Here is a 12,367-nt window from a genome sequence, read left to right as displayed (position 1 = left end):
CTTGCAGGTTGCCTGGCTCCCATCCATGACCCTTTGCTTTCTGCTCTGCAGAACCCAGGATGTCACCAGGTTCCATCTGGATCAGGTGAGTAAACGTGGCTGCTTGTTTTCACTCCTAGAGGAGACATGATGGTAAGGAACCAGGGAGGGCAATGGACAAAGCAGGCTAGAAATGTGGGTAACTGGGCACTCCAGGTCTGGCAAGGTACAACTAACATTGGCCAGACAGGAAAGGGGTGGGATGTGAGGCAGGGAGAGAAATGAGTGAGTCAGGACAACATGGGGCTCAGTGGACAATGTGAGTAACACTCTGTGGACACTGCTGGGCTTGGGCAGTGCCAGGTGGGTGGGAAGTAAGCAGCATGGGTGTGGTGGAGGCCTGTTGTTAGTCAATGGCTGTTGACTGTTTCATGTTGTTCTCAAGTGAGCTGCAAACCAAACCGCCAAAGATTCATCCAGCTGTAGTGCACCATTCTGTGCTCTGGCTCTGCAGCCTGTCTGTTGGAGGAAAGGCTAAATGAAGTGTGTGGCTTGTCATAACTTCCCAGGATAGCCATGGGAACAAGATCCATTCCGTTGATAATATACAGATAAATAGCTTGGCAGCTATTTTCCATTAAGGCTTGATCCGGAGCCCACTGAAGTCAGTGAGGATCTTTCCCTTGATTTTAACAGGATTTGTATCAGACCTGCAGCTAACTCTGTGTGTGACATGCACAGGGCCTCCCACCTAGATACCAGCAACCTACAGAGAGCAGGAGAAGCAAGAGCAAATGATGAGACATCCCAGCTGGCTGGCCATCTTAGTATTTGCAATTAAATGCTGCCCTCTGCGGGAAAGAATAGGAAGTGCCAGAGCATCATGCAGAATTGATCATGAAGGGATTTGATTTGAGCAGGGATTTAATTTTGTTTCAATTGTTCCACAATTTCAAAAGAAAAAAAAATCATTTTGTAGTGGTACAAAAAAAAAAGAACTGAAATTTCCCACAAAAGAACTTTCTGGGAAAAAATTGGGGCAGCTGGAGTGTGAGAGTGAGATACAAACATGCAGAGGGACTAGTCAGAGAAAGGTAACTGGGATGTGTTTCTGTATTGCCTTGCAATGAGCAACACTACATCGGACAGGGGGTAATTAGATACAGGCTAGTCCCAGGTGGCACCAAACTCCAGACTGGGATTTCCCATGGACCATCAGCAAGCAAAGTCTGTGTTACATAGAGCAACCTATCCAGAGTCAGGTCAGAGATTAGGGGTTCCTGGCTTCTAGTGTCATGCTCTCCAGTGAACCACATTGCCAGTCAGCAAAAATGAGGGGAGAAAGCAGAGCAAACCCGTTCTGTGAATGCCCGTTGATGTAAGCGCAGAGCTCTTCTGGGTGAAGATTTCACATGGGACAGCTGACCTAGCATCCCAGACAGCACAGTGCACATGGCCACATGCCAGCAGCAGACTCCAGCACTTGAGGACTCTGACGGCGCTCCTTTCATAGCAGCACAGCATGGGGCGCTCAGGTAGGACCAAGGGCAATTACAGGCCCCACCAAAATTGTTGACTTTAACAACAGGCTGACCTGACCCAGCTTCCCAGCCAAGGAGGGGACTCATCAGAGCTGCTCTTGGGCCACCTCTCTTGGGTTCAGAATGGTATGAAGTACTCCCTGCCCCTGCCAGAAGGTCCTCTCTTGTTGATTGTGTAACTATCCTACTGGGTGCAATAGGGAAATCTGTGCTGCCTAGAGGAGATGGTTTAGAAACCCCGTAAAAAGGCTCTCACTCTCTGTTAAATTCTGTGGGGTTTGGGAATCATGTTTGTAAGGACCCCAGAGGTTTCATCCCTATGAAAGTGTCAAAGTCAGATTCAGGACTCACATAATTTGTCAGACCACTCTGTTTATTAGCACCTGCTAGTGCGCCCAGATGTGAGCCCTTCTCTGAGGTTCAAGGTAACTTATTTATACAGCTAAGCCAAAGCCAATTTAACATAAGAGACAAAAGAAAGCAGAAACTGACAAATATACATACATATCTTATTTGCATACTAACGTTTACCAATCTCCTAGCTCAGTAGGAGCTCTAAGTTAATTAGTTTGAGGACCCCTTGTCTCACACTCCTTAACGTTTCTCTTCCTGACAACTGTATTTCAACAAACCCTTCAAGTAGCATTTCTTTAATGAATTATTTCAGAGTAGCAGCCCTGTTAGTCTGTATTCGCAAAAAGAAAAGGAGTACTTGTGGCACCTTAGAGACTAACCAATTTATTTGAGCATGAGCTTTCGTGAGCTACAGCTCACTTCATCCGATGCATACTGTGGAAACTGCAGAAGACATTATATACACAGAGACCATGAAACAATACCTCCTCCCACCCCACTCTCCTGCTGGTAATAGCTTATCTAAAGTGATCATCAAGTTGGGCCATTTCCAGCACAAATCCAGGTTTTCTCACCCTCCGCCTCCGCCCCCCCCCCCAAACTCACTCTCCTGCTGGTAATAGCCCATCCAAAGTGACCACTCTCTTTAAACTGTGTATGATAATCAAGGTGGGCCATTTCCAGCACAAATCCAGGTTTTCTCACCCCCCCCACCCCCCTCCAAAAACCACACACACAAACTCACTCTCCTGCTGGTAATAGCTTATCCAAAGTGACCACTCTCCTCACAATGTGTATAAAAATCAAGGTGGGCCATTTCCAGCACAAATACAGGTTTTCTCACCCCCCCACCCCCTTTTTTTTTTCCCCAAAAAAAACACACACACAAAAACTCATTCTCCTGCTGGCAATAGCTTATCCAAAGCGACCAGTCTCCCTACAATGTGCATGATAATCAAGGTGGGCCATTTCCAGCACAAATCCAGGTTTTCTCACCCCCCCCACCCCCATACATACACAAACTCACTCTCCTGCTGGTAATAGCTCATCCAAAGTGACCACTCTCCCTACAATAAGAAAAGGAGTACTTGTGGCACCTTAGAGACTAACCAATTTATTTGAGCATGAGCTTTCGTGAGCTACAGCTCACTTCATCGGATGCATACCATGGAGACAGTCTCCACGGTATGCATCCGATGAAGTGAGCTATAGCTCACGAAAGCTCATGCTCAAATAAATTGGTTAGTCTCTAAGGTGCCACAAGTACTCCTTTTCTTTTTGCGAATACAGACTAACACGGCTGTTACTCTGAAATCTCCCTACAATGTGCATGATAATCAAGGTGGGCCATTTCCAGCACAAATCCAGGTTTTCTCACCCCCCCACCCCCATACACACACAAACTCACTCTCCTGCTGGCAATAGCTCATCCAAACTGACCACTTTCCTTACAATGTGCATGATAATCAAGGTGGGCCATTTCCAGCACAAATCCAAGTTTAACCAGAACGTGGGGGGTGTGTGTGTGTAGAAAATAACAAGGGGAAATAGGCTACCTTGCATAATGACTTAGCCACTCCCAGTCTCTATTTAAGCCTAAATTAATAGTATCCAATTTGCAAATGAATTCCAATTCAGCAGTTTCTCGCTGGAGTCTGGATTTGAAGTTTTTTTGTTGTAAGATAGCGACCTTCATGTCTGTGATTGCGTGACCAGAGAGATTGAAGTGTTCTCCGACTGGTTTATGAATGTTATAATTCTTGACATCTGATTTGTGTCCATTTATTCTTTTACGTAGAGACTGTCCAGTTTGACCAATGTACATGGCAGAGGGGCATTGCTGGCACATGATGGCATATATCACATTGGTGGATGTGCAGGTGAACGAGCCTCTGATAGTGTGGCTGATGTTATTAGGCCCTTTGATGGTGTCCCCTGAATAGATATGTGGGCACAGTTGGCAACGGGCTTTGTTGCAAGGATAGGTTCCTGGGTTAGTGGTTCTGTTGTGTGGTATGTGGTTGTTGGTGAGTATTTGCTTCAGGTTGGGGGGCTGTCTGTAGGCAAGGACTGGCCTGTCTCCCAAGATTTGTGAGAGTGTTTGGTCATCCTTCAGGATAGGTTGTAGATCCTTAATAATGCGTTGGAGGGGTTTTAGTTGGGGGCTGAAGGTGACGGCTAGTGGCGTTCTGTTATTTTCTTTGTTGGGCCTGTCCTGTAGTAGGTGACTTCTGGGAACTCTTCTGGCTCTATCAATCTGTTTCTTCACTTCCGCAGGTGGGTATTGTAGTTGTAAGAATGCTTGATAGAGATCTTGTAGGTGTTTGTCTCTGTCTGAGGGGTTGGAGCAAATGCGGTTGTATCGCAGAGCTTGGCTGTAGACGATGGATCGTGTGGTGTGGTCAGGGTGAAAGCTGGAGGCATGTAGGTAGGAATAGCGGTCAGTAGGTTTCCGGTATAGGGTGGTGTTTATGTGACCATTGTTTATTAGCACTGTAGTGTCCAGGAAGTGGATCTCTTGTGTGGACTGGACCAGGCTGAGGTTGATGGTGGGATGGAAATTGTTGAAATCCTGGTGGAATTCCTCAAGGGCTTCTTTTCCATGGGTCCAGGTGATGAAGATGTCATCAATATAGCGCAAGTAAAGTAGGGGCGTTAGGGGACGAGAGCTGAGGAAGCGGTGTTCTAAGTCAGCCATAAAAATGTTGGCATACTGTGGGGCCATGCGGGTACCCATAGCAGTGCCGCTGATCTGAAGGTATACATTGTCCCCAAATGTAAAATAGTTCTGGGTAAGGACAAAGTCACAAAGTTCAGCCACCAGGTTAGCCGTGACATTATCGGGGATAGTGTTCTTGACGGCTTGTAGTCCATCTTTGTGTGGAATGTTGGTGTAGAGGGCTTCTACATCCATAGTGGCCAAGATGGTGTTATCAGGAAGATCACCGATGGATTGTAGTTTCGTCAGGAAGTCAGTGGTGTCTCGTGCTGGAAATGGCCCACCTTGATTATCATACACATTTTAAAGAGAGTGGTCACTTTGGATGGGCTATTACCAGCAGGAGAGTGAGTTTGTGTGTGTGGGGGGGGGCGGGGCGGAGGGTGAGAAAACCTGGATTTGTGCTGGAAATGGCCCAACTTGATGATCACTTTAGATAAGCTATTACCAGCAGGAGAGTGGGGTGGGAGGAGGTATTGTTTCATGGTCTCTGTGTATATAATGTCTTCTGCAGTTTCCACAGTATGCATCGGATGAAGTGAGCTGTAGCTCACGAAAGCTCATGCTCAAATAAATTGGTTAGTCTCTAAGGTGCCACAAGTACTCCTTTTCTTTTTAATGAATTAGTGAGCTGTAGCTCACGAAAGCTCATGCTCAAATAAATTGGTTAGTCTCTAAGGTGCCACAAGTACTCCTTTTCTTTTTATAATTTCAATATAATTCATTCTTAATTCATTCTACTTTCACAATCCCTCCTTTTGGTCAAGCTACGCAATGACCAACAATGACTGGGTTCCACATATCAATCGTTCTTTATCTCTTTGTTCATCAGTAATATTTAAAATCATCAAATTAGCACTCTGGTTTGGGGCAGCTATCTGTGTAGCATGCCTGCCACAATTTTGGATACAACAGGAAAGTAACTGAAAATATACAAAAATTATTAGGATTCCAAACAGGAGAGTTAGGGCTCCCTGAAACAACCAGTTTCCTATGCCAGAGAAATTGAAAAGGTTACTTAGCCACTTCCATAAAGAACTTGGCTCTTCGTGGGGAAGATATGCGATTTGTTCTAAGTGGCTAGCATGATCTATTACCTCATTGGTGTTGTCTGGTATATACACACAGCAGTCTTTTCCAATGAGAGCACAAGTCCCTCCTTTTGCCGCCAGCACTATGTCCAATGCCTGACGGTTTTGGAGGGCCATCTGTCAGATTGCCCCTGTTTCTTTGGCCAGGGCTCTTAAACTTTCTCCGGTTTCATTTGCCATTATTTCAACCACTGCTTGTAACCTTAGGAGCCTTTCTGCATGGTGTATTACTCCCCCTAATGGTATTAAGGAACTGCCAATGGCCTCTTCCCAGGTTAAGGGGCTTATGTTATTTACGTGCCGTTGGGCATCTGTTAAGTCCCTTCTTTTTCGCCTGAAATTGTGGAGGCGTTCTCGAGGGAAGGTTCCTAGCATTCGGAATTGTGGGACGAGTCGGGCAGGATAACAGGTTCCTGACCAATTAGCTGTTAGTTCGGTATAAGCTCTGGTCCCACACACCCAGTGATGGCCTATTAAGGCCAGGAAGGGTCGGTTGCACCCATTTGTCATATAGGTGTTTGCAAAGGTGGAGTAGTATCCCCCAAAGGGTACAGGGTAATTCTCCTTACGAGGAGTGGTATTATTTGCATGACATTGAAAGATTATATTGTTTTCACTAAGGTTACTGTAGGGACTGATTTCTCTGTTTGATCCCAGGTTGAGAAAAAATTCATATCTCCATACCCGGCCAGCCACTTTTTAGTTTTGTTTGAATAATCCCATACACCATTGGCCACAATATGCTGAAGGCAATGGCTTTTCCCCTGATCCAGCCCTGTCCCATTATACACCCAACACCAATGACCTTTTCCCTCCACCACACTTATCCATTTAGTTGCATTTATTCCCACCGCTTCCCAAGTGTCATTGCTGATCCGTATTTTGTTAAACGGACGAGGCCCTCCAGTGAGGTCTGGGGACTTGAGTGGGATAGCTAGGACAGGAACACCAGTTTGAGAGTGGGCTGGGATGTGGCTGCAGACCCAGCAATTAGAAATATTAAGGGTCTGAGCTATCCACATCTGCTGCTGGATAAAATAATTGTCATTGTGGTCTCCCCAGACCATAAGATACCAGCAGCCGAGGAATAGCGTCTGCTTCTGGCAACCCTTACGAGAGCATAGATTGTAAGGTATTGCAGACTGTTCCTCTACGTCTTCTTCTGGAGTCAAATTTGACTCTGTGTTGTCCTGAGGTGATGATTGGTTCTCTGGGGATGGTGCCTTTTTACACTGTGAAGCATGTATCCACGCTGCGATGCCAGATAGTTTAACAGCCATCTGTGTAGTAAGCAGTACCTGATGAGGACCCTTCCACTGGGGCTCCAAGGCGTGCTTTTGATGATGGCGCCGTACGTAGACCCAATCACCTGGCTCAAGGTTGTGGCAAGTGTCGGAGGTGGGTTCCGTGGGCCAGGGGGCTCGAACCTGTGAATGGAAGTGACTTTTTACAGCTTGCGTTAGTCCCTTGCAATACTGAAGGAGCGCTCTGTGAGTCAAGTTCAAATCTGGAACCGGAGTAATAGTAGTCATAGCTCGCATAGGGCGTCCCATAACAATTTCTCATGTCCATAAGGGCTAATGGTAAGGCTACTGGCCAGCTTAATCCTGCAGAGTCACAAATTTTAGCAAGCTTATTCTTAAGTACACCATTTCGTCTTTCAACTGCACCTGCACTCTGTGGGTGGTAGGGACAGTGCAACAGGTGTTTGATATGCAATATACGGTCCAGGTGTTGAACAAGTTGTCCAGTAAAATGTGTACCCCGATCACTGGACAGAGTAGCAGGAATTCCCTTGGCAGGCATAATATGATTTAACAAACATTTGGCAACAGACAGTGAGTCAGCGTTGCGTCAAGGAAAGGCTTCAATCCAACCGGAGAATAAACATACCATAACCAATATAAATTCATATTGTTGACACTTAGGCATTTGTGCAAGAACGGTGCTTGAGGCAGGCCCCGGAACCCCTGGGCCACTTTTACAGGTTTACCAATATTATGGCTTTGGCAAATGGTACAGGCTGCACAGTGGCGGGCTGCAAAAGAGCTAAAATGGGGAGGCCCCACCATCCTGTCTTAGTTACAGCAGAGACCATCCCCTCCTTTCCGACATGCGAAACACCGTGTAGCAGGGCGGCCAGAGATGGGTAGAGTGAAAAGGGGGCTACAAAGTCACCAGTAGGCGAGCGCCAAAAGGAATCGGGATGTAAAGAGCAACCTTGGGCAACCCAGGATTCTTTCTCGATTTCTGGGGCAGAGTCTTGGAGCAGGGCGAGGTCAGTGAGGGACCGGGAGGGTAAGAGGAGAGCGGAGAACAAGGGAATCAGACATTTCGACTAGGCGCGCTGCAGCAGCCACAGCACGCAGGCAGGGGGGTAAGCCTTGGGCAACAGGGTCTAAAGTGGCAGAGAAATAAGTCACTGGGCGGTTCTTTTCTCCGTGCATCTGAGTGAGAAACCAGATTGTTCGTGGCAAAAAAGGGTAAAAGGCTTAGAATAGTCAGGCAGCCCTAAGGCAGGGGCAGAAGCCAAACCCTGTTCGAGGGAAACAAAGGCAGAACTGGCCTCAGGGGGCCACGGCATGGGGTCAGGCACAGAGAATCGAGTGAGTTCCTGGAGAGGTTTTGCAAGGGAGGCATATTGGGGAATCCATTATCTGCAAAATCCAGCCATGCCTAAAAACTTCCGGACCTGGCGTGGGGAGCGGGGTCGGGGAAAGCTAAGGATAGCTTGGACGTGGGTGAGGGAAAGTACACGGGAACCCTGGGAGAGGAGAAAGCCAAGGTATGTGACAGAAACTTGACAGAGTTGTAGTTTAGAGCGAGAAGCTTTGTGACCCTTATTTGCTAGGGCAGTAAGGAGCACTAAAGAGTCAGTTTCAGAGGCAGACAATGAAGGAGAACAGAGGAGTAGATCATCTGCATATTGGACTAGTGTGGACCTGGACAGGAAAACAAGGTCAGCAAGGTCTCGGGCTAATGCCTGGGAAAAATATGACGGGCTTTCAGTATACCCCTGGGGCAGTGTGGTCCATGTGTACTGTTGCCCCTTGTAAGAAAAGGCAAACAGGAACTGGGAGTCAGGGTGAACCAGAACAGAAAAGAAAGCAGAGCACAAATCAACAATAGTAAAATGAGTTGCATCTGGTGGGATAGAAGCCAGAATCTTTGAGAGAGGCAAGTTTTGATTCTGTCCGCCTATGATTTGCCTCTTCCCACCACTGCATGAAACAATCAACCTCTCCTTTTGCCAGTTTAGTTGTAGGTTGGCTGAGTTTGTCTTTCAAGACGTCTACTCGGTCTTTGTCCCAAGATCCTAACAGTGGCCACTGAATTTTGGGATTCTCCAGAGTTAGCCTTTTGCATTCCCGTACACATCTTCCCTCCCTCCCCCCAAGGTCAGCCTTTTGAAGCCATCCCCCACCCATGTCATGAGGTTTTCTGTTCATTAAAACACAACAATGCTAGCAACAAGACAAACACCACAGACAAACAACACAAAACACAGATCCATGGTATTCTGAGTTATTCTTCCGCTGGCGCCAGCTTGCTTGTAGAGTCTAAAAACAAAAGAAACAATTTCCACCCCCCTGGTGGGGACAGATTATTGCTTAATAATAATACCACTTTCTTTTACAAATTTCCTTGCTAATTGCAGGAAAAACAGAGGAATTGCCCCCCACATTTTCCTGTTTTTATTCTATAGGCAGGCCAGGTTTCAATGGCTTTTATCTTTTAAGGGTTATGGGGAAATTAACCCACTGTTTAGTCATTAAATCCCTGAGTTTTCCTTCTTATACAGCAGACCAAGTTTATAATGTTTTTCCTGCTGTGTTAAGCTTTAAGTTTTATTTACAGGTAATAACTGAGAAGCATCATTACCATACGACCTTAAAGGGTTTTTCCAAAAATCATACACACTATACGTTGTTACAGGGATACTTATTATCTTTAAATTTATTAAAAATTATCTTGTTATACCATGCCTTTTATTTAGACAATTTGTTTGCTGACCAGGTGTGTCCTTTATCTGCAGCTCCTTTGTGCTGCTAGTTCTTTCCTTCCTTTATCATTTAGGTAATTTGCATTTTCACGGACACTTCCTGCTTTTGGATTTAAAGCCATCAGCAGCTCAGAGACTCTATCTTAAAAGGGACACAATCAACTTTCACCAGAGTTTTGATTACTTTTAACTTCTGCTTCCAAAACACACAGCAATCTGAAAAAGAAAACCCAACCTATTGTGGCTCCCTTTGGAGCCCTAATAGCATTTTAATTAAGTAGCATGGTATGTTTGCATTTCTTTTGCCCCTTCTACAATATACCCTGCACATGTTCTGGGGCAAATGCACATTCCTTCCATAGTTTAACTTCTATAACATTATCCATATCCATTTTTACATAAGGTGTAACTATTTCTTTTTTTTGCTTACAGAGTTTTCATGTACCTTTATCAAAGTGACAGTCTGATTACTCAGAGCCATTTTAAGACTCAGTGTTTCTAACATTGTTTTTTTGTTTGTTTGTTTGTTTGTTTTGTGCACTTCACCCCTGCTGTTGCTTCAGAAGGGCACTGTCTTTTATTTATTTATTTATTTATTTACTACAACTCTCATCTGCTATTTTGTTACAAAAACAAACAAACAAAAAGAATCCAGAATTTTTTTTTTATTCTCCTGATTTTGACTGCCCTGCTGCAGTCACAACTTAAAAACATTTTAAATTTTGTAAAGCATTGAGTTACCTTTTAAGGGTTAAATGCCAAATCCCAAAGCCAAACAACTAATTACCTGTGTCTAGCAAAAAGGTCTGTCAGTTTTGCAACTTTGAATTAAAGAGTCAAATGGATATTTAGTGGCATTATTTAAAACAAAAACAACCATCTGGTCCTTAGAACTTTACATATTTACACACACCCAGACAGATACATACACATTTTCTTTCCCTTAACATCCCTTCCACACTGCTCTGTTTTGTTTTTTTTTTCATCTTACATTCCCTTAATACATTTGAGGCAGTTAAGTTCCAGTAGAACACCCTTACATCCTTTAGTGATTTTGATTACATTACCCAATAGTCAAACAATTTTGATCAGATTCTCTCTCTGCCTGCTGCCTGCAGCAGTCCCTTATAGACCATTTCTGTGGGAAAAGGGCCCATTTTCCCTCAGAATAGCTGTAAAGGCTTCTGGGGACAGAAGCGTAGTGCTGGTAGTAGTCACTCTACCTGACCCCCTTAGCCTATACCATTTTTCCAGAAATTTACAGGAGTCCGGACTCTTCCTAAAATACATAAACTGAGCCGGCGTTCCTTTAGGGAACTGTCCCGACTTAGACGTCTGGTTACCCATACAGGAGGACTTTACACACCAATCACACAAGAAGGAAAGTTGGGTTTGTCAGAGCGATGCCCGGTGCAACACACAAAAGGAGCCCACAGGCTACTCCCTCAATCGCCCTTGCTTTCACACCAAGGGTTTTACCCAAGGCACGGTGCGGCTGCAATTGCGCAGATTTCACTCACTCAGATCGTGGGGACAGGAACCCTTTGGTCAGCCGATCCCCAGACGGAGACGGTGCCCAGACTCAAACACACCACAGGGAGGAAGGATAGACACAGAGATAAGACAGTCCTCAGTCCGGACAAAACACAGAAATAATTACCTGACCAGATTCCTGATGTCAGATCCCGGGATCCCTACCAGAACAGAGTGGGAACCAACAGGTTTGATGGCGTAGACTTCACTGTGGTCATGCACCCTTCCGTTCTGGTGAAGGACCGCTCGGGTCAAATGCCCAGGTGCCAGCCTGCCACGGCCATCCTAAGAACGGTCAGGAGTCACACGGCCCCAGTGAAGATGGTTGCCATCTCGGTGGAACCTCCAAATTGTCAAAGTCAGATTCAGGACTCACATCATTTGTCAGGCCACTCTGTTTATTAGCAAAGCACCTTGCTAATGCACCCAGATGTGAGCCCTTCTCTGAGGTTCAAGGTAACTTATTTATAGAGCTAAGCCAAAGCCAATTTAACATAAGAGACAAAAGAAAGCAGAAACTGACAAATATACATACATATCTTATTTGCATACTAACGTTTACCAATCTCCTAGCTCAGTAGGAGCTCTAAGTTAATTAGTTTGAGGACCCCTTGTCTCACACTCCCTAATGTTTCTCTTCCTGACAACTGTATTTCAACAAACCCTTCAAGTAGCATTTCTTTAATGAATTGTAATTTCAATATAATTCATTCTTAATTCATTCTACTTTCACAAAAGTCTATATGGCTTTCCCATAAGGAATGCCCTGGGAGGACAGCATGTGTGGCAGGGTGGGAGTTGCAATATTGGGGCTCCTTTGGCACATGGGTCCCAGAATGGCTAATCCATCTGACTGGGTGCTAATCACCCGCAGTGCATGATGCACACCGGCAAGGCTGGCGCCCCACTGAAGTGGAGAAATAAGACTTGTCCAATTTCCAGCTGATAGTCTCCCCTGTTTAAAAACAAGCAGGTCTCCTCAAGGCTCCGAGCCATGCACAGCTCTCCCGAAGGCCATCAGTACTGGTGCACAGACAGCTCTGTCATGGCTGTCTCTGCCCAAGGCCCCGAGCAATACAGTTGTGGCAGTTGCTGGAGGGGCTGACCCCCTTTCAAATCAGACGTGACTGCTTTCTCCTGTAAAGGC

General features: G+C 45.5%; 1 protein-coding gene across 1 annotated transcript in view; it reads left to right on the top strand.

The window, feature by feature from the left end:
* LOC125644039 (coiled-coil domain-containing protein 33-like) overlaps nucleotides 1-12,367 on the top strand; it is a 332,624-nt gene that overhangs the window by 304,476 nt on the left and 15,781 nt on the right. The window contains exon 13 of the mRNA XM_075133319.1: nucleotides 52-85. Coding sequence (XP_074989420.1) covers nucleotides 52-85 — 34 coding nt within the window. The remainder of the gene's footprint in view (nucleotides 1-51; nucleotides 86-12,367) is intronic.

Source organism: Caretta caretta, chromosome 10 (genome assembly GCF_965140235.1).
Source record: "Caretta caretta isolate rCarCar2 chromosome 10, rCarCar1.hap1, whole genome shotgun sequence".
In the NCBI taxonomy this organism is placed as follows: domain Eukaryota; kingdom Metazoa; phylum Chordata; order Testudines; family Cheloniidae; genus Caretta; species Caretta caretta.
This window is presented reverse-complemented; position numbering and strand designations above follow the sequence as displayed.